The 27,496-nt window shown below is 42.4% G+C and overlaps 2 protein-coding genes across 2 annotated transcripts; both read left to right on the top strand.

The window, feature by feature from the left end:
* Positions 1-8,605: 8,605 nt before the first annotated feature.
* On the top strand, positions 8,606-23,912 carry LOC108555158 (uncharacterized). Its single transcript, XM_017910696.1, has 21 exons — positions 8,606-8,619; positions 9,412-9,616; positions 9,703-9,888; positions 10,709-10,866; positions 11,131-11,232; positions 11,323-11,440; positions 15,744-15,876; positions 17,062-17,293; positions 17,377-17,586; positions 17,660-17,771; positions 17,909-18,090; positions 18,159-18,327; positions 19,717-19,845; positions 19,921-20,154; positions 21,143-21,388; positions 21,469-21,809; positions 21,939-22,201; positions 22,507-22,693; positions 22,968-23,159; positions 23,285-23,496; positions 23,734-23,912. The coding sequence occupies exons 1-21, from the start codon at positions 8,606-8,608 to the stop codon at positions 23,910-23,912; spliced, it is 3,804 nt and encodes a 1,267-aa protein (XP_017766185.1).
* Positions 23,913-26,253: 2,341 nt separating this feature from the next.
* Positions 26,254-27,287, top strand: LOC108555157 (F-box only protein 7). Its single transcript, XM_017910695.1, has 3 exons — positions 26,254-26,526; positions 26,608-26,874; positions 26,954-27,287. The coding sequence occupies exons 1-3, from the start codon at positions 26,345-26,347 to the stop codon at positions 27,285-27,287; spliced, it is 783 nt and encodes a 260-aa protein (XP_017766184.1). The 5' UTR covers positions 26,254-26,344.
* The last annotated feature ends 209 nt before the right edge of the window (positions 27,288-27,496 follow it).

Raw genomic sequence — 27,496 nt, 5'->3', positions numbered from 1 at the left:
GTCGTGTAGCCGTTTGCAGGAGACTTAATATCAGCGCTGTAAGCCCGGCCGCAATATCGGGCCGACTCGTTTCAACCGCGTTTCGTTTCCGCGGCAATTCCCGTCCCGCTGACACGACGGGAATCGCGTGCACGCCGCGCGTGCATGCCTGCCCGGAGATATTTGTCCGCCACCGCTGCGCTTCGGACGCACAGCCCAGGAATTCGTGTCGCGGACGATCGCGGCCTGATCGATACTCGAACGCGCGCCAGCCACCAGCGGACGCCTCGTCGTTAGCCGAGCTAACGCCGCGATAGGGCCAGGCAAATTGCGAGCTGTCCATCTCGTCGTTCGATCGTTTTACAGAACCGAGGGCCTCTTTGCGTTTTGGCTGTTGCTCCACTGCAGTTGCACGGGGTGGGTGATCCGCTCGATAAGTGCACGCGAAGCTGGTACTAGCGTCTACTATAACGACAGTGGGCCTTATATCCTTATGAGATTTGGATGAATCAGCGCTAGATTGGAGACGAATATTGACTTAATTTTTTAGGGACAACTGCCGCATATTGCGTTAGACGAAAAGAACTGACAGGGCCCAGGAACTCATAAATGTGTCCCAGGTAAACGCGTTACTATGACCCAGAAACACATATATATGCCTGCTGTTGGGATCCTAGGACCACACGTCCCAAGTTAACACGTTAAACGTCACGCTGGTTTTACGTGTCATCCTTATAGTTGGCCGCCATGCGGGCCCCACCGGCGAGGCCAGAATGGAAAGTCTAGCAACGGTCCCGAGGGACCGACGTGGCGTTTAACGTGTTAAGAGTTTTATGTCCTTATTGTCAGCGTCGTTATAAACAAAAATTGCGTTTTAGAAATGAGCGCTGGTAGTTTTGAATGACTATCGCGACAGCGGCTGGGCCCTACGGTACGGTACTTAAAGCCCCTCCGTCCGTTAACTTGGGAACAAAAGATGAGCGAAGTCATCCATACTTTGTCACGAAGTGTGATTTAAGGCCGACGGTTGCCATTTATCCGGACAATAGATGTCCAACTGGTATGGGCATACGGCCCAGGAAGAGTAGAGTGAGCGCATGCGCTCGAGGAGGTTCCACCGCGATCTTCGTACATGTGATTTGGAAGGTGAGAATTATGGTGCTGAATTATGATAGCCACAGGCTTCTTTGGAAGGTAATTGCTGGCTTTATGGCGTTAAGATGATAGGGTAGGAGAGAGCTGCTGGTGGGTCGACTGGTTAGGTTTTCCTGGGATAGTAGAGGGCAGGTCAGGTGTATTTATATGAGAGATGGTTAGGCGAGGACTTTCGAGAATTGCGAGCATAGCTAGGCCACCATTGCTGTAACTGCGAGGCAATAACTGTCAAGAAGGGTCGAGACTGTTACGAAAATGGAGCAGTGGAATGGTTAGGTTAGCAGCGACTGCTAAGACGGATTTGGAAAGGCATTCGACGGTTCCACGAAGATCCTCGCGAGTCAAAAATAGCATTACTCGAAAGAGATAGTCGACGAGAAGACGAGGAGTTAGATTGAGGTAGAAATTTCATCCGAAATTCACGGATATAAGCAACTATTTGCTGCTCTATGATACTGATGCGTTTCAGCACCATCAAACGAGCTGTTTTAATAACGTAGGAGGTCACCGCCCATGAAAATGGGGGCTCGCTCCGGGATTGTGGCAGCAAGTAGGAAAATTACTTGACAAAACTGACGGTAATGCCATTGAGCGTAGATCTGAGTAAACTATCGGTGGTAGAACTTAAAGGAAGACTTGGAAAACAGGGTGCAAGGATGCGGAAGAGTCAGTGTGGTTTAGAGTCAGTCATAGAGTATTTTGAGAGCAAGTAAAAGTCAGTTTTGGACAGTCAGCCGAGAGTTATTAGAATAAGCTTTAGTTTAGAATAAATCATTTTTATGTTCACATCGCTGCTTATTCCATTGCCTACCCAACATCCCTACAATAATTAGGTATTACTCGAGGCTCGCAAAATTTTGCAGCGATGGGGTAGGAAGAACTGGACTGGAAAGCTGCTTGGAAAATCGGACAGCCAACGCGAAGTGGCGTCGATCGATCCCGGAAATCAGCGGCCTCGTCCAATCGGCATAAAGAATCCTGGATTGCAGGAAGCTCGATACAGCTTTGGGTCGTCGATTGGCCGGAACGCGGCGGTTTTACGCGTAGCAGAAGGCACGGTCGACACTTGCGAGCCGAACGCTCGTAACTTCCTCGCTCCCTTGGCCCTTCTCGATTCCCGGGGCTTTGTGTGTTTTGACGGGGGTGTTAACTGACCCCGTGGTGGCGCGGAGAGGGCCGTGCTCAAGAGCAGAGGAGGGTGGCATTAGGTCGAGGTCACCAGGACGCCGAAGCGATCGATGCAGCCCGCCAGGCAGCACCACCCACGCTTCAACCCTCTCCGCTTTCTCCCTCCATCGCGTGGAGTCCTCGCCGAGCCGTGCAAGCCGAATACACCGCGTTATCTCTGATTCTCCGACGTGCTCTCCTCGCCAGCCCCAGGCCGGCTCATTATGTCTCTATTTACGTCTGGTTGCATTTAAGCAAAGACAGCCGGGAAAAACTAGCGTGGGTTCAACACGTGGATGCCCCACATTCGAGCTTCGATCAGCTGTTTCCCCGGGCCGTCGATTCTGGAGCCAGCCGGGTGGAGGGTGTACGAATTCGCGTGTGGGCTGGATATTTGGGGGTCGAACGAGAATTTTCGAATTTTCCTTTCGTGCAGAAACGCTGTGGATATGGTTAAGGCAGTCTTTTAGAAATTCAGTCAGGAGAATCGATTTTCTGCTGCTTCTCTCCTATTTTCTTTCGAAATTTTGTGGAAAGGTTCGTAGAAAGCTCAGAGTTTGGTGAAGTTTGTGAAATTAACAAAATTTTGGACGCCTAGGGAAACCGCGAAGATTTTTACTATCTTGTACCAAAAAATGTTAAAATATTCTTAAGAAATTAAGAGGCATGAAACCACGAGACAAAGTGTCATGGTATTCAAAACGATATTAGCACGATGACTACCATGATGGTCATCAGTGACCAGCGCTTGTCTCCTCAGTGATGCCAAGGTGGTAATCAGTATCTAGCAATGCTAATTTTTTAAATTTATATTTTTTCTATTCTAACCAATTTTTGAATATTTGAAAACCGTAAATTAATAGAGAATTTTAAATAGAAAGCGTTGATAATTTACACCGTTTTGTTTTTCTTTGCCATATTATATGATAATTCATCGTTACATCCTAAGAATAATGGAAATTTCGTTGTAGCTCCCTGGCAGTTAGTGTTAAATACTAAGTTCCTCTATACACTCAATTCTCACCTATGCAATTGTCAAAAAATTATTAGAAAATCTGCTTCTCCGAAATAAATAAATAAAATTCTCGCGAAACTCGGTTCCCTTTCCCCAGTTTACAAAGCGTGGCTAGAGCAGCGCGCAAGAGGGTGCGCGGTTGGCCCAAGGGGGCAAATAACTTTACATAAAATCGGCGAGCAGAAGAAGCGATTCAGCCACTCTCCGCGCTCGTAATTTCAGCGAGCTCGTAAAGCTGAAATTTACGAAGCACTTCGCTCAGAGGGCTCGATAATGTCCCGATGGCTTTCCGCTGGGTTTACGCGAAACCGCGGAACGAAACCGCCATGGCCGATTACCGATCGAGCTCTCCCGCCTCTCGTTGCAATTTTTGCGCAGATCGGGATATCCGGTTTCTGGTGGAATCGTTGGTCGAACAGTCGAACGTGCGCCTGTCGCGCGTTATTTGCTTTCCAACGCCTGCTGCAACGCTCGCGACCCCTTTCTTCCCGTTCTTTGTTCTCTCGTAAACGTCCCGGTTGTTTTGAGCGTCGAACCGACCGTTTGCCCGTGGAGAATTTTCAACGATCTTACCCTCGCGGAGGCCACGCTCACGTTCTGCGATGACACCGGTTCTCAGAGTGCTTTCTGCGTGAGCGAACGCGACACGTACCATGCGAACAGGCCTAACGCGTTGCGACGTGAGTACGCTTGGAAATGTTAACACGGATTGCTGCAAATTCGAGATTAATTCGAGCTCGTCCAAGTCGATAGAGAGGAACTTTATTTCCGAAGTGGTTGTTTAACTCTTTGTCTGCCGCGGACGGATATAGACGTTCATAATTATTCCAACGATTTCGATGGTCGGTGGACGACGGCTGAATAATTCAGACGCGAAATAGGTACAATCGAAACCGAAGATAAGCTGAAAATAGTGCTCGTTGTTTTAATAAAGGCCTCGTGTTGATCACGGCAAGGGAATAATACGGTGAGAGTGAATTATCAAGCTTGCGTCGTTGAAATAATTATGAACGGTTCTGTACATAGTTCGTAAATTTATATACCCCGATTTTAGTGGATTTAAATGTGGTATTGCGAGCTGGGAAGGACTCTAACAAAGGAGATAGTAGATTGAGAACGATAGCTAGGCGAATAGGTATGTGATATTACAAGGAGAGTGCAAGTCCTTCGGGTCATAGCTTTAATTGAAACTTTGCAGGTTCGTAGATTTAGTCAACCAGTTCAAGGAAATGTACCGTCATAAGGGCCACTACTCGATAATTTTTTAGATATTTACGATTATAGCTTTATTATTCTTAACTAGAGATTTCTTCTGAATAGTTATCGATAGTTATCAAGTGGCATTGTGGCCTAACAGCAACATCCGAAAATTGCCATCAGCGTGGGAATTTTCGGATATCGCTATTGTGAGTTTGCTGTTGAACAATTATATATTTATTACAAATTATAATATACACAAGTCATATTTATGATTAAAGTTTTATTATTCTTGAAACAAAGGGGTTAAAGTGTTGGATCCATATTATCGACGATTTTAAATCGCGACATCTGTTAATTGTTTGAACATATTGTATTGCGTGAAGTGTGTACTTACGTGTACGTGTATATTGTGTATATCAAGGACCTGGAATGGTAATCGAGTCAGTCCGTATTGAGAATTCGTATAGAGCAATTGTATAAATATATCGTGAAAGAGTAATACCGAGTATATTATTTTTCTACTCGGTATATTCACTGTGGCACAATATTACAACATAAATACGTTCTGTATTTCCAGAAGGATCCTAGAACCCCTGCATCCAGCCAAGAGGATTCGTGCTCCCTCTCGGAACTCGATCTGTTAAATCCGAGGTAGCATTTAGATTTCCTGGCAAATACGAACTTTAACGAACGAGGGAAACGTGTAATCGATCTTTCACAGGTACTCCTGCCGCAAGCCCAGGTATCAGCCTCGTAATTCGAAAGGAACGCAGAATAATTCATCGTACTTGCTCGGAGATCCAACGAGGGACACTGATCGCTGTTGCTGCTTCGCGAGTTACGACCACGTCGAAACCAAATTACGTAAGTGATGTAAGTGTAACTGGAATGCAAGTATGCAATTTCACGCGCGTTAACTCACGCGTTAGTTAACTTCGAATGCGTTTCAGAGGCTAGAAAAATAGTGAAAGACTCCGGGAAGCATCGCTGGTCGAGCCTGCAACATTTCCCCGGGTATGACCATCGGAGAAAGCATGAGGTAACTCGTCGAACTAACAATAGCTGTCATTCCAGTTCGCCGAGCAATTGGCCATTCGCGAAAAAAGACGACGCGAATTATTAGAAATAGCCTAATGCCAGCGCGACGGAATCATATTTATACCGTATTTATAAGCTTCCATTTGCGTCACTCGACGTCGGGTATCGGGCTTTTCCGATAAAAATACCCACTATTCAAAAGTGTTTCGAGGTACATTTCGAGCTCCAAAGTATATACTTTTTCTTCTAACAGTATCGATAGCTGTATCGATGTCCGAACTCGCTTTTCCGAAGAATTTAATCCGACTAATGAACAACGACGCGCGAAATGATCGGCAAAAATAGCTCGCGGGGAGAAATAGCCGACAGAGACGAAATGAAACTTGTTTCAGGGACGCAAAACTCGCTGAACTTCCATTTGAGTTATTTCTATCGTCCCGTTGTAGTATCGATATGCTTTGGAGTTTCTCGAATTTTCCCGTTCGCCATTTCTTTGCGAAAATCGGGTGCACTCGAGTACTAAATCGTCGTATCGAAGTAGGTCCTGTGTTACCTAATTCCATCCACATATTTCTCAGGTAACCTTTGCCACGGAGAGATCTTCCAGCGGCGATAAGGATCTCAACGGCAAATCTCCGACGAAACTTGGGTAATTATCCGAAACGAAGCGAGTCACGTGCACGTTCTTAAATCGCGTATGATTCTAACGCGAATCGTTATTACACCTAATGCACTCCCTTGACAACAGGAGAGGGAAGAGTACGCCGCGTATTATCCGGGCGATTCGTCGACGCAGTGAAAAATGTAAGTTGACCATCTTAGTATCATATTCAATTCGTGCGTTCGAGTTTTGGGAGTGACTATATCGCTATCGCACTGTAGCATATCAATTTCACGGTATTCAAAAATTTTTTAAATATATGCAATATTTATTATTGTATACTCCTCCTAAAATTCCACAAGCAAGAATAATTTTCCAAGTAATTACCCTCATACGATTCTACTATAAATAGCTTTTCATTAGAAATAAAAGCTGCCTACCTCGATACTTCATTCAATACACGTGTTCGAGTTTTGGGGGTGACTATATCGCTACTGCGCTATAGCACGTCAATTTCATAGTATTCGAAAATTTTTTAAACACATACAATGCTCACGTATTCATTTTAAAATTCCGCGAGAAAAAATAATTTTCCAAGTAACTACCCTTATACGATTCTATAGTAAATAGCTTCTGATTAATAAATCGTGGAAACAGAAGAACCTCGTTTCTTACTCGGTTTTCTCGTTGTTTATAGCGGTTCCATGACTGCGGTCAACCCCAAGGCCCGAAAACGCGCGAACTCTTTCGCGTCTCTCGATCCGCTGTCCCCGATTCCATGTACTTCTTCCTCTTCGCGTTGTTCCTCTTTGTCTACGTGTTCCTCGGCAAGGATCGCGTCGATTCACGGGTGAACAGAAAGGGGACGGCGACTCGAGCAGCGGCCCCGTAGCCGGAAATCGCGCGGCCAGCATCCTCGCAGAGAGCACCCCTTTAATCCCGGGCCGTTCGTAGTCGAGCCGGACGAGGATCGATTGGAATCCCCGCGACCCGGAAACAGCAAGAGTAGCGTTGTCGTTCTGTATTACGAGAAATCAGTCGTGCCAGCCGCAACAACCCCCGAACCACCCCTCAGAGCCGCCCAGTCGGAACGAGCTGTTCCGCGAGAACCGAGTCCATCGGTGCCGCACACTGCTCGATCACCGCGCCAGGAGAGGTAATTATGATCGTCGTGACAGTCGATACCGTGGTTGGCGTCCTGTTTGCTCGATGTTCAGGGTTGCAGTTGTCGAGGAGTATAGAGAAAATGTTGGAATACTGATTTCGAGGGAAAATTGCGGAATAATTGGACGAGCGACTGTGAGAAATAGGAAGTGAGATTATGTTTCCGCGTTTATGCTTCTCGGAACTCTGTCTCTATTCCAAGATTAATATCCTGCTTAATTCACAAAATATTTGATTCGCAAATCCACCATTCCTAAAATTTAGCCCTTGAACTCTAGGATGATTGTTTAAGTCTTTTCACTGGTTTTGGTTCAGTATTCGTTGCTAGATTATGTTACCGGTATAGTTAATGGCTTCCACGTTTATGCTTCTCGAAAGTCTATCTCTATTCCAAGATTAATATCCTACTTAATTCTCAAAATATTTGATTCACAAATTCACCATTTTTAAAATTTAAAGTCCATGAACTCTAGAGTGATTGCGTATGTCTCTTCACTGTTTGTGGTTTAGTATTCGTTGCTTCTACGAGTCAAGATGATTACTCTCATCGTGGTAGACCTAGTTCAAACTATACCGACCTCACGGGTGACAATCATTCAATATTCAAGCGCGACCATTATCGTCGCTTAAATTTGAGTCTTATCTACTCGATGAAGCAAGTAGTGACCGCGGTCTACAATAATTCACGGTTCTCCCCGAGGAAATAGGATTCACTTAAACCTACCTAGAAATCTTCTTAAGAATCCATGTCTCTGGGACTAATTAAATTCCCAGCAATTTCACCACGCCCACGCGAGCTTAGATCGAAAGGGGATAAGAATTTCTAGGCACATCGCGACAGGATGATCGAATTTTCGGAGGAAATCGAGAAATTTCTGTCTTCTCCTTCGGTGGACAGGTCGAATCTGGTTGAAACTTCGGAAGATCGATCTCCCGTGTACCCAATTGAGCGAAGAAAAGCTACTCTGAGACGACGTCGACGTTTATCGACGCGGCAAAGACCACTCAACGTGCACATTTATCAGAACGGCCGCGTAGCACAGGTCGACCCCTTGTCAGAGGATCACCGTGTCGCGTCGAAGGAGCTGCAGCTGCCTGGACAGAGGTCCGATCGGGATAGATACGCGATCAGGTCTGCGAAAAATTTGATTAGATCGGGAGACTCCACCCGGCAGGACGACGATTCGGATGATCCTGATCGAGGTAGAAGATCGGACAAACAGTGGAAGCACGACAGAATCTTCGGGGAACGATGTCGTCCCTCTGATAATTCCGTTTCCAAACTAATGGCTCGTTCCAGGTAACGAGATTACGTTATCCTTTATCGCGACATTTGTTGCTCGACGCGGACAACTTTGACACGGGAAGTTACTCCGTGTTCTCCATATTGGAGAAAAAGAAATCGGACGAAACGTGTTTTCCCACCAGTTGGACCGCGAAACCGCGAAAGAAATGGTCAATATTATCCGAGGATTAACGAATATGATATTTGCTGGATAATTATAGCCCGTAACCGAAACACTTGATAACCCTCGATAATAATTTCAAATGTCCGCAAATCATAGTTTATAATCATCAGACGTAATATTTGAAAGACCTTACCATTAGCCCCGGCTAATTACAATTTACCATGTATAACGACCCATAATTACATCTACTATCTCTTAATCACTACCTTTATAGATCATCAATTGTGCCCAACGTTAATTAGGAATATACACAACCAACGTCATTCATAATAGACGTTGGTGAGGAGAACGTATGAAATAGCGTTCTTGTTAATAAAATCCAATACTGTAATACCAAACATTAAACCCAAAACCTATTTCGAAAGTCGATAATTATGAAACTGGTCCAAGTTGAAAATTCGAAAAAATTATTTTATCTCATTTTAATTATTTCATATATTGCTTATTATTTAAATATGCAGCTCAAACCATAATATAGCAATTTGACAGATAACGTACAAAATTATTAGCTCGGAATTAACTACAATTACCACACCCTAATCAGACGATAAGAAAATGGTGACACGAGGGAAAAAATAGAAAGTAATAATAAAAATAAAAATAGAAAAGTCAACTTTACACAGTCCAGGAAAAGACGGCGATTGCAGTGAACGCAGAAGAGAAACGATCTGCCCAAACTTGGCCTACCTAATGCAGCAGATGCACGCAAGGCCAAGGGAACGAGGTGACGATCGTGCATTTATTAGCGTAAACGACGGCGACAACTCGAAGCGAGTCTTTCCATTCCAGGCGACCCCGAGCGGTAATCTGAAGATCGTTCCTAATCAGGTAAATGTTCCGGTCGATCGTCGAATCGGCAGCTACACGCCGAACCTAGGAATGTTGGCCTCAAGGCAGACGCATAGTCGTTCTAGGTGGTGTTCGAATCGAAGAAGGTCAGCGTGCTGGTCGCTGATCCGAGGCACACGAAGGTTAACGTCAAGGCCGAGCTGAATAGACCCGGAAACGAGCTCGGTGGACGCGTATCCGAGGCTTCAACGAGACCAAGGCTCATCGATCTTCCTTTAGGTGTATCGTCGTCCACGATCAATCAGTTGCAGGTAACTTTCGTGTCATATCTCTCGTTCGATCTACAGTTAACGGTCGCTGCGATCTATAATCTACCGTCACTTGATTTATCGTTTCGCTTAAAGTATCTGGAAAATTGTCGATCTTCCAGTGACCGTAACTTCGTTATAAGAAATCGCTTAACACTCCATCTAGGCTGATTCCGAAGAACGGAACTTCGACTTGTATAACCCTAAACTGAATTTTTTAAAAACATTTTTACTTTATTACACCCGGTTAGGAACTAGGGGTACCTTTTTCGCGAAAAATCGTAAAAATTTGGACGAGTCTACGGACTTTAAAAAATTTTTTTCGCGATTCACTTTATAACGACTATTTGGAGGAAGGTCTCTTCTTTCCAGTGATATCTAAGAAATTTTCATACGATTTTTCCTCGCAATTTTATCGTAATTTTTGTTGAATACGTTCTGCGGGTATCGATAGTGGAAATCGAAGAAGTTGAGAAACTGATTAAACCCTTTGCCCTACGATTTAAGTTCCTATGATGGGTGTCATAATCAACAGCAAAGTCAATCACAGTCCAACCACGACGAAGAGTAACGCAAAACCAAGACAGAAAGACATAGACGAAAATAAATCATGAACTTGTCACATGTTATTTACATTGGGCTCTTCCTACGAACAACGGCTCTCAAACGTGACACTCGTGTTTGATTCTATTTTCTTACCACGAGTCTCACACGATATTGTCAGCAAAGGTGTTATAAGTCTTTTCCGTTTCTCTTCTTCCTTCTACGATCTCTTTCTCACGATTTTCGTCATTTAAAAGCTTTTTATGATACGTACACACAGCCTCCGAGGAAGCTGCCAGCTTTCGAGGACGACTACAGGCCCAACATGCATCCGTTCAAGTCGAAGCTTGCCCACGCGGAGACGATGGAGCACAAGCAACAGCCGACATCGTCAGGGTCTCACGAAATGCCAGTGTTGCAGGAGGTGCCACTCTCCACGTGAGTTTCGTCAAGCTGTCAAGCATGGGGATCACGCTGACCATCCCCCGTAGTAAACGTTTCTGAACGCGCGAAGGGAAACGGGGTGGACGTAATTTTGCAAGAAAAACGACACGGAGTTTATCGTCGAGAAAGGGACTTTCCATAAAATTGCGTCGACCCCGTATTTTTCTCTCGATCGCGAGAAAAAGCGACTGCTCGCCGGCAAACGGCGTGGCCCGATGTTTCTCCATAAACGTTTGATCGTCGTGTAATTTCGAGCAGACTCGGATTTACGAGTGAGCAGCCAATCGATTGGGATAACATAATTCTCCCGGAGAAGACTGACCTGTATCAGGAGTTAGCCAGGCGTATCACAAATTACAAGTAAGCTTATAGTTGTGCCCGATCGATGTAACGAAGTCGGGTATCAACGACAGGATTACCGGCTAAATTTCATTCGATCGATCTTTCGAGGAACGCCGACTGTATTGTGCGAATCGATCAGGACGAGTTCCATTGCCACCTGCTGGTGTTACAGAGCTATAGCAGCTTCTTCGACGAGAAGAATTGCAAGGAGGTCGATCTCACCGGGGTAAGTTATCGGGGTAAGACTCTTCATCCCCATTTTCCAGCTCGACTGCGAGCCACCGATAATCGCATATTGGTCAAATAACACCAACAAGAGGACGATATATCTTTCCATTCGAAAAATTAAGTATGGAAAAATATCGTATCTGATACAGTAGCAATTTTAAACAAATTTTTAGATTTCTACAATAACTTGTGTTGCGTCCCGAACGCGGCAACTCGCACTGTGAGAGTTTCGCGGGGTTGTAAGGCCCGTTTATGCGGATGCAACAATGTTGCTGGCATACGACCTACTCTAAATTAATAGAGCTAGACCTGGTTGTGGTTGAATTAAAGAGTTCTAATGTGTTACAGTAGTCTCTCGCGCTGAGTTGATCGTTATGGGTCCTGACTGATGGTCTAATCGTGATGTTTATCCTGTTTTCGTGAAATTTTTAGAACTCTCTCGTGATTGTCGTTGGTTTTATAAGTTTCGTATGTCTACTAATTGGTTGGTGTGAAATGTAAATGGTCGATGTATGTCTTCCTGTTGGTTGTGAATAATATTGGGGGTGTGTGATAGCTTCGACGTTTTTCCGTGGTGGTGGATGTTTAAATAATTTGAGCCTTATCCCTATCGTCTTAAGGATGATACATTAAACCTTGTTAAGGTTCACCCAAGTGGTGACTAGGTAGTAACGAGTGTACACGAATGAATGAACGCTGGGAATAAGGATATAAACAGTTCTCCACTTAACTGAGATCGTTCGATCCTGAGGCCGCAACAATGTGTATGATATTCCAAAATAATTTTCAATAATCGGCTAACTGCTCGAATATTTATTTCCAAAAAATCTACCAATTAATCTCTTATACTATCCCCTTATCCAAGTACCTTCACCTTCAATTACCAACGCTCAGCCAGCAAAACCCGATCCATTTATCCGTGTTGGAGGCCGTTCACCAAGCAGAACGCCATCCTGCGAGCGACGGGACGATCTACGCGATTTTTCTTTCCACGTGCTGTCATTTATTCAAGAAAGCACGTTAATATCGCGGACACGCGAACGAAATTCCCCGCAGCTTTCACGAGCACTCGACCGTCATCGATCTTCATCCTTTAACGAGACGCGTTAAACGAGTCGTAACCACGGAACGCGGACGTTTCTTCTGCGATACCCGGAACGTGCTATCGCACTGTTCCACGTGCGATACGATAGCGTTAAGGGCGAGGTAGAGTGGAGAATTTATTACGCGAAGGACGACGATCGTCCCTCGAGTCGGCCGGAAAAAACGACGCCGCGTTATACACGCTTGCACCAGGCAAGATATATTACGGACTTATCGGTACACGGAACAGTCTAGCGGATCCGGAATAAAGTCCCTTTGTTCGCGCGATCCGATTTTCCACCCCTTCGCTGGATGCGTATCTATGCTTCGCATTCGATCCGCCGGCACCCGGCGTTCATCTTCGCCTCTCCGCCTCTCTATACTCGTTTTTCCGCTCCATCCTCCCCGCGCTCTTTTTTCAATGATTTTCCCGATAAAGCGAAAGATTCGATAGGATTCCACCGGCCTCGATAGCTCTCCTCCGCTCTGCCGCGCCAAATTCGTCCAACCCTGCTGATGCTTCTTGATTGGCAGAGGGATGACGAAGGCGATGGTCTACGCAGTGGTCCATTTTTATGGCGTCTGGCTTGTAGGGTGTTTCTTGCGAAGATCTTGGTTAGGGGAAAATTTTGTAGCTCCGGTTGAACCCTTGTGCCGATAACGGAGTACCAAATATTGTACAGTTTCGGCAAACTCTACAAATCTTTTCTAATATTGCTGTATTTCATACAACATATATGAAATATATCGAACATATTCTTGCAATTCGAAGAAATACAGCTATATTATTGCAGAATCGTTTTAGGAGAAATTGACTTAACACTTTGCCGGCCGCTGTCACGCAGACGTGATTTTGCTTCAGCGCGGCACAATGTTCCACTATGCTTCTGTTTTAACTCTTCCGATCGTCTTTTCTCGACATTCTTTAAGCAGATGCTTGTTCCGTTAGTCTCAAATATTAGTGCCTTTTTAAATAATAAGAATAGCGTAAATATGACCATCAGCAACTAGTAGAACCCGCGCGAAATTCACCGGCGGCGAGAAATGAGCGGCCGGTAAAGCGTTAAGATAGCCATGTTGGCTTCTTAATAGAATAAAATAAGCTTGTAAACAGAATGACAACAACTAGCTATGAAACAAGAGAGATTCCCTATGGATACACTTTTCTCATCTTTCTTAACGTCTTCCCGCGTATTTTGACGAGTCGGACACGTGATGAAGATTTTGGGCCAAACATAAATATCACGAGCCAGACTCGTGAACAGAAAGTAGGCCCGAACATGAATATCACGAGCCAGACTCGTGAACAGAACATTTCTCTAAATATAGCTTTGAAACTGTTATCTATTATAAAATATAATATATTTATAATATTTATAAAAAGAAAAAGGATTAGAATTTACTTCCACAAGAGTAATATCGCGTAAAACTGACTATAGTACACGTTGGGCCTGGATTTCTTCCAGCTAAATGGTACAGTTAGGAAGGGGTTAAAACTGACTCCTACAACTGACTTTCATTAACTGACTTTCAAAATTGTCCTGTCTCGCCCTTGCACCCATACTTTTAACCATTCGTTCTGTTCTCTTTCATACTTAGGCTATCTTTCTCAATCATGCCCTTTCCCACGCAACCTCAGTGGCTGGGTACCTCACCCATTCTGAACGCATCCCTATACTTTCACTCGACTTTATTATAAATATTTTTTGCAGTCAATTCTCTTGCACACGGTCACCTTCGTTCTAAGCCCAAACACTCTTGACATTCATTCAAGGCCGCACTCATTCCATTCCTATATTATATTGGCTTTTATTAAAATTGGACGATAAGGCGGATTATAAACAGTTATATCTTCTACATTATAGACGATAGATGGCAGTACAGTGTAAGATTATAATTCAAGTTCGTAATTTTGTTATCAGCAGAAGCGATTGAAATTGGACGATAAAGTGGGCTAATGTTTGTTCGATAAACGGGGTATCCGGGCACCCTCATTGGTAAACAAGATAATTAGGAAACTCTGCAGACGATCGATGAAAATACCATTTCGTATAGCAAGGGATATAAAATAAATAACGATCTTGATCATCGACATAAGTGTCAAATAAAGAGAACCTTGGTCTCGTTTACTCGTTCCCCAATTTTTATCAAACGTAACGCTGTCATTGGTCGCTATTAAATTGCGCGATTAATTACTGAACCCGTCCTACATCCTGCGGAGCTAAAGAAGGAAATAAATCAGCAAGATTCGAGCAACTTGCACAGTTCTGCCTGTCCAACCTCTTCACCGGCAGGCATTCATAAATTACCGCTCTCGCAACTGCTGGTTTCGCGAATATAACGACAAGCGAATGAATGTAGGAGAGTAGGAATCGGACACGTCGATGGTCCGAGCATAGAACGAGATTCTATAAATCAGTGAACGTCGAGGTTGCAAAATCGCCAAGTAGGCAGCAGCGGCACAAGGGGGTTGCCTGCGACCCCAATCTCTTGTGTCAGCATCCTGGGCCCTCTATTTCCTCCGTCGGTGACTCGGTGGGCTCGAAGCCAAGCGACCTTGAACTCCTTTTCGTCTCCTCTGGCCGCGGCTATATTTGACTCTCTTTTTACTTAAGGGTGAATAGCGGCGCTCGAATAACCACCCGTCGCCCTTTAATGATCGCTGCGAGGAGCCTCGCCAGTTTCCAACGCCGCCATTCTTGTTGTCCCGCGGCCGACGACGCGCTCTTGCTCGCCACGTGTCAAGGAGACGTGTAATTAAAAATAGAAGGACACGTGCCGTGTAACAAGATAACCAAGCAGTCCACTGTGCAGAAAGAGAGTCTTTGTTGACGTTACTAAAATTGGCTCCTCGTTCCGTCTCCGTCCGATTCAGAAGCGTGATGGAAGGATAATCGGATTCTTTCACAATTATCTCTTGTATCCGTGCTTTTCGTGAAATATTTACTTAATTCCTTGAATCTTTGACCATACCGCGTGAAGAGTACGAACAAGTGTCGCGAGAAAGTGTCACTTTGAAATTCTTTCGTGAAAGGGTAGATCGATATATCAGCACGAAGGTGATTAAATTAGATAATTCTGGGTCATAAGAATTAATCCAGTCGTGAAATTAATTAAGAATTAATTCAGGAAATAGAAAGTAGAAATATCATTTATAGGTTTAAGAATTACTGGTTTCGTTTAACGATGATTAGAGGTCATTCTGGTTTGTTAATTAGACGGATGTGACTTCCAAGTCGTTCTCCATCATCTACGACTGGATGATCAGCTCGCAGAACGGCTGCTACCACCTTTTGCAAAGAGACAACATCCTGGAAGTCTTTACTACGGCGCAATATCTGGGAATTAAAGGTAAGCTTGCTGGCAGAAGTTTGTTTGAAATTTCTAATTATCCTAGATGGCTATTATTCTTCGGTGCGAAGTATAAAAATATCTTGAGAAGATTGGAACGATGTTTAAAAAATTCCTCCATTATTAATGTAAACTTAACATCAGAGAACAGAGTTTTCCGACATTTTTCAGAAACATAATTACATGTACCTAAATATTTTCAGTGTCTAATGTTCACAACGATACTCATCCTAGATATTAAAAATAAATACTGATTGCTCCAAATGAAATCGAGCATAAGCAAACCACATACCGCTTACGAACTTTGATATTATTGTATAGATATAAATTTTGCTTCATCTCTGTGACAACGTAGAAGATTCATGAACATATGACCCTCTAGAAATTAAAGGTAAGGTTGTTGGCAGAAGTTTGTTTGAAATTTCTAATTATCCTAGATGGCTATTATTCTTCGGTGCGAAGTATAAAAATATCTTGAGAAGATTGGAACGATGTTTAAAAAATTCCTCCATTATTAATGTAAACTTAACATCAGAGAACAGAGTTTTTCGACATTTTTCAGAGACATAGTTACCTGTATTTAAATATTTCCAGTGTCTAATGTTCACGACGATACTCATCCTAGATTTAAAAAATAAATACCAATTGCACTAAACGAAATCGAGCATAAGCATAACTTTGATATGGCATAAACATAAATTTTGCTTCATCTCCGTGACAATGTGGAAGGTTCATGAACAATGATCCTGTTTACAGCGTGCTTGCAGCATCGTTTCCCGCCTCCATCAATCTTCTAAAACGCGACTGCATCGCACAATATATGGTCGATGCTTTCTAGCACGCTTTAAAACTTCGAACTCAGTGCCGGGAAAGAATGAAAAGTTTGCAGCCGCGATAGGCATTCGGGAAAGTCTCGATGGTGCCGACCTCGAGTTTCGTTGAATACGTCACTGTCCAACTCGAAACTTCAATAAACCATATGAGATCCGCGGGAAATGCTGCTGTATCGTGTCTTCGAGCGGAACACGATGAAATTCAGGCTTCCTCTCGGGCAAATCCTTCGCTAAAACCTATATTTTTCACGTTCGGGGAACGTACGATAAACGTCGAACCACGCGAGAGAAAATGGAGATACGGAGGATGCGATCTTTTTTAATTTTCATAGCTCCCTTCGACGTTCGACAGAACTGGAAGAACAATGCTGGGCTTTCATAGACAACGACGAATTGTTCTCGGAAGACACCGCGTTTCTGTTGTACCTGGAGGCGAAGAAATTTCGCAACACCGCGGTCATGGAGCTGATGGTACCCAGGATCATGAAATTCTTCCTGATGCTGGTCAGCACCAAGGATTTCCTCGAGTTGACCGTGGACGAAGTGTGCCTCTTGTTGAAGTCGAATTACATTTCCGTCAATAGGTATTCTATTTCTAAATTCGATAATAATTCATAATTAAGGAGGATGCGATACGTTATCGCCCATTTATGCGTATCTTAATTAGCGAAATGGAGGTTCTCATGTCCGCTGTGCGATGGCTGATGCACGACTGGGCGAACAGGAAGCAGAACATGCTGGAGGTTCTGAAATGCGTTCGATTCGGATTGATTGCACCGTGGCAGCTGGTAGATGTGAAGAGAAATCCGGAAAATCCTGAATTTATGGAACTAATGTCCTTCCCAGAGGTGCAAAGGATGGTCGACGATGGCCTAGCGTAAGAGTGGCATTTCTCACAGTTTCTCGAAGAAAATAAAGTACTTGGTTTCTCAACTCGCGACCCTTTGCAGCTTTGTCATTATAAAATACTGGTACCGTAATCAAACGGAAGATTACTATCACTGGATCGATTTGCTGGGACTCACGGAGCCAACTAACCGCAATTGGGCCGGGGAGGACAAGGTTTTGTAATATTTTAATTTAAAATTAATTTTAATTTTCAATGCATTTTTAATTTATAAGTTTCCTTCCGCGATCCCGTTAATTATATTCCGTGTCTCCACGAATTCTCAACTATGCCGTTCTAAACTCGTTTCAAGAATTACGTGACGTATCGAGAATTTCTGCTTTACCTCGAGGAATATCAGAGAACGAAACTTTCCGAGTTCAAGATGCGGAAAACACGCACGAAACCTACCGTGCCTGCTGCCAACTCGTCTCACAACGATTACTCGTTTGCATCCCCCAAAATGCCGAATAACTACGTCCAGAGCTCGGGTACGTTTAAATTTCAAGCACAGGAGCGCAAAATGTATACGAAATAAATTTTCTGGCTTGCTATATAATGAGAATAAATCCCTCAGGCGACGCAGCCGCCATTCATAGCGGGACGACGATGCATTCGAAGCACCCGAAATCGATAGCGCCAAATTATTTACCACTGGAAATGCCAAAAGGCATGCCGATGCCTCCGAAATTCATGAACGACTACTTGAGCAACTTCGAAAGAAGCAGAGGGGTGAGTAACCCTGAAACGAGTCGAAGAGTCACGCAGAAACATCAAGATAGGGGTTGCTAGATGTAAAATCGCGACACTCGTGCCTTTTCTAACATTTTCGAGTCCACTTTTACCTCCATCGAAAGAATCTTGCAACAAACATAATCGAAAAGAAGGAAAAATACGAATTTAGATATTGTATGTCAAATATTTAGTTTATATATCGTATTAATATATTATACTTCGACTTGTATAAGAAAATATACGCGCATGCGTCATTTCGTAAAATATGCCTACGATACTTTAACCAATCTCGCGCTAATTTTGAGCTGATTCGGGGAGTCACTTGCTCAAAGTATAACGCTCTTTGTCGATGGACGAAGGATAACTATGGACATCCAACGGTGAGTCGTTTTGCAATCGAATCCCTAGACACCCGGCTTGCCCGTTTCAAAAGTTCCTCTGCTTCCTTTCAGGGATTGTTGCGCGGTTATCGTCAGAGAAATCTCAAGGTAAGCTTACGTGCTTGTAAGTGGGAGTGATAAGTTACGCGGAAGAAACGCCACGGAGCTGTAGTCAAAGGTCAGAGTTTACGTTGCTCGAAAATCCGTGCTTTAATTCCGAAACCCTTGAGTACAGGGGCCCACGAAACATTATGCACTGCTCATGGAAACAGCACTTACAGCGTATAAGCTCTTACCTTGAGATTACACAGACCCCGTAACAATTTAGTCTCTGTTAATTGCATTAAAACGGCCGCATTTGCGTCAAACTTTGGGATCGTTGGTTAAACTGGAGCGCGATGACGCGTTCTTACACGCTGTTCTTAAATTTGCGATTGAGCAGCTGTTGCTGGTGCATTTTCTAGCGATGAGAAAAATTGCTTTTGGTTTCATTTTCGATATCAAGATGCATACTCGAGCTTCGCAGTGTGAAATAGTTATAAAACACATCGCGATCCGAGGTACAACGAGTCTATAGTTAATCAAGCGACACGTTCGTCATTACCATTGACACTCTCACTGAATCAGAAGCAGTTGAAACGATTTACAAACTACATATGGATCGTAGACTACCTAGTTAGAATATCCCTGACCCACATCTGACTCAGCGAACACGTTGAGCTCATAACAATGAAAAATTAGCACGATCTTCGTCGACAATTTAACACCCGTAACTAGCTCACATACGACAACTCGATGCAACAAATTTTTCGGTATACCTAGTTCTTTCCTAATTCGGTCACTCGAATTATCCTGACGTCTTCGCGATACCCTTCATGTCTCGAAAATGAACAAACGGATCCTAAAACAAAGCGAATAAGTTAGATTAGGAGATTTAGAAATTAGGTCGATACAAAAATTCAACGTACCTAAGTAGTCATTAATCGTAAATCATCCTGTTACACAGCTCGACGAGAGGGCAGTGGCCTTCGACGTGAGGTTCACTGGAGGAGGAGAATCTCCAAAGCCCAGCTACAAGACTTTCAGCAGCGAGAAATACACGCAGGAACACTGTCAACGCGGCGTGAATTCGCCGGTAACGTCGTCGACGAGAGACCCAGCCGGCGAGAAGAAACTTCCTCGTCCAGACGAGACGTTTTCTTTTTTCCAGGACGTCGATAAATTGGATTACGAGAGCCGGCAGGAGAAGAACGCGACGGATGTTTGCCGGTGCCAGCAGCAGCGCGAGTCGAATTTCATATTTTCCGCGAGGAAGCAGCAGACGAGGTGTAAGATGCCGAGGGAGCCGGAAGAACGCACAGACTCTGGAATATCCGAGGAAGAGGCCGCTACTACGATACAGGCCGTTTACAGGGGATATAAGATTCGAAGAAGGCTCGACGAAGTAAGTAAATGCGCCTCGAAACTTCCTTTTGGATATTATTAAGCGTCTCGACATCAGCTTCGATAATGCTACCTATTCTTCGGTTCCATTGATGGGGTTTAGTCTCGAGAGAGAAATACGTTGCATCACAGAGACGAGTTTGGTAAAATGAAGTGACTCTTAACACGATTTTGTTTACATCGGGTGTATTAACCCTTTGCACTCGAGAGCTGCCATTTGATAAAATTTCGAGGCTCGATATTAATTAACCCCTTGCACTAGAGAGGTGACCATCACCATTTCTTCAGATTCAAAAGGTCGACGTTAATTAATATATCAAATTAAAAATTACCTAACGATGTGCGGAATATCGAAGAAAAATAATTCTATGTCTTAATTTGCATATTATTTCTCATTTACCATTTTAAAAATATCGTCAACTCTATGACAGAAAGTCTTCGAATTACTATTTTTCTGTAACGAAAAAGTCGTCGAGTGCAAAGGGTTAATAGATCGAATTTAAAATAATGTAACAATGTGCGAGGTATCGAAATTAAATAATTCTACGTGTTAATTAGTATACGATTTCTTATTTACTACTCAAAAATAATATAGCAGAAAATTGTTCAACTCGTACCCTCCTTTAGCCAAAAAATCATCGAGCACAAAGGGTTAAAAATCGTTAGACAAAATACTTTGGTGAAATAAATATACAGGAAGTATATATGAGAAATATGAGAAGTATGAAAATTCGTCAGACGTTTTCTGAACAGTCGAGAAAATGATTTCGATATACAGATATTATTAAAAATTTAATGCACGGGCTGTTTGGTCGCAACATTTTAGCGAAAATAATAGATAAGGTATCTAGAGCGAATTGCGAACTGCGATTTAGCACAAGCATCGATAGGTTTAAAAATTCGCGAGATGTTTCCTCGGCGGTCGACAAGACGTTTTCGTAAAGTGCAAACACGATCCGTTCCGTACATGTTGTTTCCCTAAACGGCAGATAAGGAAATCAACGTCGTGGGAGAAGCGGAATATCAAGAAGGTAGCGGAACTTTTGGCTATTCCGATGGACGAAACGCTTCGCAATCCCTCGGTAGAGCCCATCGGAATTTCAAGCAGCTCGGCAAACCAAATGAGAAACGAGAAGGACGAAGCACCGCTCCCGTTGACTCCTAGAAACAGAAATAGGGAACAATCGAGTCTTCGGAATCAGAATCAACGTTGCGTTCAGGATCAAACGAACAAGGTAAGAAATTTTCCTCTTCGACTCCTTTTTCGCCATACAGAGGTCCTGTTTATTCGAAGAATCCGCGTCTCGAATTGCAGTACGACACACGTGCCCTTTGTTACCCGACCAAGGATCAGGGGAAACAAGTTCCCGAAAATCTGTCGTGCCAACGGGACATATTGAAATCCGTCAGGACCATAAAGTCGCCGACGTTTTTCTCCAACTACGATGAAAGAACTAGTTCTCCATCGGACAACACAGACACGGAGGAGCCCTACCCTGTGTGTGCAGATTCGAAATCGAAGACCACGGTCGTCGACAATGTTGCAGACAACGAGAAAATCATTGAAACCGTCTCTCCGAATGACGAGGATGCGCAGAAAGTGATACCTGATGTCAAAAGTGTCCAGGTTCGACCTACGAGCTATAAACGACCTCTGTAAGTGCTATGAATTTGATAACGTTTTATATTTCCAACTTATCCATCGATTTCTCTCGAGATACGATTTTACTCGCGAAGAAAAAGAAGAAGAACGATAAAATTGCAAACTAAATGAAATATTTACAGTCCGCAAAGGATCAGCAGCAGTATGATAGGTGGCAACGCAGACGATTACTACTCCAAGAGTTCCTTGTTCTTTCCTGACAGGGAGTCGGTCCTCGTGTTTGGCGGCGTGGATCCACACAAGGAATATGGCCGGCCCGGGAACACTGGCAAGGACATATACAGGTTTAAACCTGACGAGAACATTTGGGAATTCGTGGGGGAAATTCCACAGGCGAGGCATCACCATTCGGTCGCTTACCTAAGAGGCCGTATTTACGTAGTGGGTGAGTCGAACGGTGACGAAACGATGCAGTTTGTAACGCTGTCAGAGAAGGAATTGCTCGTTTAAATGAAAAAGAGTAAAGGAAAAAATGCGGGAGAAAGAGAACAGCGAGGATTCCCCTTCCATTTGCGTAGCGTTTAACGAAAAAGACTCTTACGGTATAATCTTCTTTACGACTTTGTTTTCGTAACCGCGAAAAGAGACCCGTCGTGCATTCTATTGTGCGGAGAAAGATTTAAAGATTTAAAGGTACAGGGGAAAAAAGAGAGAAAGGAGAGAAAGAAAAAGCGAAACATTTTTCACCAGGTGGAGCGGATCCTCTAGAAGACAAACTTCACAGAAAGAGCATTGCGGTCGGAAGCGTTTGGAGTTACGATCCGACTACCAGGACTTGGTTCAATGAACCTGGCATGCTGACAGCTAGAAAGGACTTTGGATTGGTGGTCAGCCACGGGAAAATGTACGCGATAGGAGGGCAAGGCAGGAACGGGATGTGAGTGGTTATACAGATGGGGAGAGCGTAATTATGCTGCTGCGTTTTTCTTCGTTTTCGTCGCTGCTTATTTCTACGCTAGACGACTCTAATTGCGACTAATTTAAACCTTCTTAATTGTCATCTGCGTCACGGCTTAAGCGAACCAATTCGATTTACGGTTACGCAACGACAAGGCGAAGAGAAAACAAGTCGAACCAGTCCTTTCGTATTCCACGTTAATAAATAAGATAAGAAAAGATGAAGAACCCAGTGCTTATTCTCCTCGTTGCAGAGCTTTGAAGACGATGGAGGCTTTCGATCCGTTGGACTCCACGTGGAAAGAAGTGCAAGCAATGCAGACCGCAAGGGTGGGACCTTCCAGCGTGAAATATCGTGATCTTATCTGGGTCGCTGGCGGCATGACAAAATCGAAAAAGGAGCTATTCTCGAAGGACGTGGAATGCTACGATCCGATCAAAAATTTGTGAGCTCGATTCCATAGCTTCCAGTCGCTTTATGCGTTCTCTATTTCCCATTACCTGGATTAAACTCTCGATTTATCGCCTGTGCACGGTAAACGCGAGAGCTGTTATCGATGTGCTCTTCCAGGTGGTTGAAAGCTATGCCACTGAGGTCACCGAGATGCTTTGCTTCCTTCTACGTGGTGTCCGACTGTCTTTACATCATTGGTGGAGCATCGGCTATGGGAAACGCCACTCCGAGCATCGACAGCATCGACGTATGGGATGGAAACGATTACGTTTGGAAACAACACGCCAACATGTCGATCGCAAGACACGGACATTCTATTGGATCGATAGGTTAGTTATTAAGATGTTGTGGAACACGGAATATCCTTAAGAATCTGTTCTTCGACGATTTTATGGTTAGGTTATTTTTTAACGGAATAACATTTAAGTACATGGTATATAGTTGAATCACGTTGCATATAATACGAGTCACTACATAGTAGAAGCGAAATTAATATAAATAAAATTTTCTAAGGACTCACCAATAATTCGATGTACGTGACGTTGACTCGTGTGTTCCCTCTTTAGGTGATCGGTTGTTGATAATTGGAGGAGTAACCACGGTGTTCATGAAAACCTTGAATAGCGTTGAGTGTTATTGTTGCAACATGGAGAAATGGATGAAAGGCGTATCAGCTTTGCCACATCCTGTTTCCGGTCACGGAACCGTGTCTTTACCACCAGCAAATCTTCTGATAAATCACTGATAACTGCGAAATAAAATGCGTCACTCATCTATACGTACTGCGTTCGATAATCCACGAATTAAGTATTTATTCGATTCTTACTATTTGTATTTAACAATTTTTTAATTATATTACATATTTCTTATACTTATTGTTTTACGATTTGCACATTTTTACACGTGTTCTTTATTCGTGCGATATATATTGCGAATAAAATAATATCTTAGAAATTATCAAATTACCTTTGCTTTAATTGCGTAGAAACTTCGTCCGAAGATAATAGAACGGAATAAAATCCAATTGGAATCATTTAATAACTGCATATGTTAATAGAAATTATTTATAAAGGTTAAGAGTTGAAATTTCTTCCAAACACTTTTAGATACTAGACTGACCACCAGGTGGCAGTAGCATTCTTTCCATCCGGGAGCCGCCATCTGTCATGGGAGTCGCGTGTTATGAACCGCGAAGCGTGCGTGGAAGTTTCGAAAAAGGATTCGGATTCGAATGCGGCGAGGTAACTAGCCGCCGTGCGGATAAACGCGAGTTAACCTGAAAATGGCCGAATCGTGCGAGTCGGAGGTGTCAAGTGTAGTGACTAGTGTTGTGTCCCATGGGCAAACGAAAGTGTCTGAAACGTCGTGCCAGGAGGACGCGGAGACATCCGGTTCTCTCGGTATGTAAGCTTTGCTAGAATATCCCGTAGCAGTTTGAAAGCAGTTTATTCAAACGCAACTGTCGAGCGCGGCCATGCAACAAGTGGCACGGAGCGCTCTCGCATGCCGAACAGGAGCGTACAGGGAAATTTATGGGCCCGACTGGGCCTGTTCAGCATCCCGGTATTTTGTAGCTAACATGTCGTCGTCGATCACGTGACTCATCGTTGACTTATGCGACTTAATTTTCGCGCGTACGAAGTGTCAAAAATGTCGGCGAATCACGGACAACATTTGTTATTAGCTCAAACTTATGGAAAGTTTGACAAAAAATTTGTGATATTAGCATTCAAAAGCTTAGGTTTCTCGGTGACATTAGATGCATTGCAACATTGCATTCCTAATATTACCTTTTATCGATTTTTTTCTCTTCTTTTCTTTCGAAATGTGAATTTGTGTATTCCTGATATTTTATTTCATTCGGTGGGATTTTATTTTCGATCTATTTCGAGGATGAATTTCCACGTATTGTTTTATTCTTCGATATTGCACGCGTTCTATTGAAAATCGTTACGGTTGACGAGTTTAACATTACGTTACTGGTGGAAAGATTATTGCTAGACAGACAGGTGAATAAGGGATCGTGCAACAACTTTCTGAATCAGACTAATCGCACGAATGTTGAAATTGATCGTAAATGTATAAATATGGCTCCTTTAAGCAGAGTCTAATTTAAATTTAATGTATGTATACATAAAATTGACGAAGTTTATAATTGATTTTGTTCGTCGTTAGCGACGAGTTCGTTGGGACAATCCCATGAAAAAAACACAACGAGTTCCTATACCGGTTTTATTTTATTTATTTTATCTTCGTTTGACTGGCTTCGAATTTTTAATTTTCGTGGTGGCGCTGTTAAACAAGAAAGCTCTTAATGTATTATTTACTACAAGCATGGTTATAGGTAATTTTATAATTCATTTATTAGTTTTATCCTACATCTTTAAAAATTATTTTTAAAAATGTGATAAAAAATTAGTGTATTAATTTAATCCGCGGAAGTTGTACAGTACTCTTACTTATCGACGAAAAAATGACACGATGATAACTTATCCGTGATAAGCGGTATACCATACATTAGATACGCGGAATTTCACGTACATTATCTCTTTGCATTACTTAAACGAATTTCATTCGTATCATAAGTGATAAAAAGACATAAATCATAAATTGTATCTTCTTTTACCATACACCGGTATATTCTGACGTTTGTAAAATTAGATTTCCATTTAGTATACGTACATTGGAAATTAAACGAGTTAAATTATATTAAAACAAGATATTAATAGATCTTTATAAAATCGGTTTTATAACTAATCGAATACATGTTTTTTTACTCACTTGATTTTCATCTCTTGTAATCTATACGTCTCTTTAGAGAGGTCGCCACAAATTGTAGGTACTGCACTTGTTATATAGTCGAATTGCTTGGAATATATAAATATAATTATAACATTATTGCATTCAACAAAAAATATTTTATTCGTTTATTATTCCAACTAATGAAAAAAGATATTTTTAATAAATAAGTATAAATGTTTAGTAAGAATTTATTTCGTAAAATTGAACCAGATGGCGTAATAGCATCTTAGTAAGGTCTGACGGACAGTGATGGCGTAACCGTAGAATAACCTAACTCAGTATAAACAAAACATTCATTGTTACTGCAGAGAAAACAATTGTACGTTTGGATACGTTACGCATTCTTAAGATTAAAATTGTGAAACGATAGTAAAAATGTGGGAACCAATTTTAGTGGAAGATAGTACGTATTTAAATCTAGTGCCATCGTTAAGAGGAATTTTAAAGAGTTTGAATGAAAAGTCTACACATCAGGATTATATGGTTGCTTTGATGATTGTATTATTAGCAGAAGCTGGTTTTTACCTCTCATCGATAAATAGTAACTCTTCACGACGGTATGCTTCGTCATTCGATAATGTGTACATTTTTTAATTATTAATTGCATTTTTGTATATTGTGAAATACATTTGTCACAGTCCAGATCTAAAGTCTCTCCAGATACCAAAAGATTGGAAATCACAAGAGACAGGGGTGTACGAAATGTATTTTCATTTGGAGACTGTTCCTGATATAAAATGTAAACTACTTGTAACTACTTTAGGAAATACGTTGATTTGTAACTTTTTTTCTCTTATGGATGGAAGAAAAACTTATAATTTATCTGTACCAACATTGAAGTATGTTAATCCATTTGCAAGTGATATTTGTGCACGATATTTAAACCTCAAACTGATATCTCACAGGTATAATAAATTTATAACGATATCAATGATCTAAGAATTCTTTCATGTTTATACATTATCTTCTAAAATTATTCTATAGGTTTAAAGACACGTTATCCACTCCAGTGCGTTCTGATGTATTAATCAAAGCTGGAGTGATGGGTCCTAGTCTTCAAGCTCTGCCAACCGAGTTAAAGTTGAAAATTTTAAGATTGTTAGATGCTTATAGTTTAACAAGAATGGCACAGTGTTGTTCCGAATTCCGTGAACTTTGTTCGGAATCACAATTGTGGAAGGATTTGCTTCATAGGGACTTTCCAAAGTACTCTGTCACAGCAGCAATGCCTAAAGATTACTATCGTTTTAGATATAACAATAGGAAACGAAATCAGAGAAGACTGCAGGAAAGTAGAATTCGTACTACAATGTTTTAACAATAGGACAATAAATGTTTTTCAATTTATTGCCTTTTGCATTTAAACACTATTTTGTAAAATATGTTTGTAAAAAGTTAAATTATAGCAAAGGTAATAAATCATAACAAAGATAAAATTGCAGATTTATGTATAAAGAACGAAAAACTATACATTAAAGAATTTTATAATTTATCATGTACTAGAATGTGTAACTTATTGCCGTACAT

The sequence above is a fragment of the Eufriesea mexicana genome, unplaced genomic scaffold (genome assembly GCF_001483705.2).
Source record: "Eufriesea mexicana isolate 0111107269 unplaced genomic scaffold, ASM148370v2 scaffold130, whole genome shotgun sequence".
Taxonomy (NCBI): Eukaryota; Metazoa; Arthropoda; class Insecta; order Hymenoptera; family Apidae; genus Eufriesea; species Eufriesea mexicana.
Note: the sequence above shows the minus strand (reverse complement) of the source record. Positions and strands in the feature narration are given on the sequence as shown.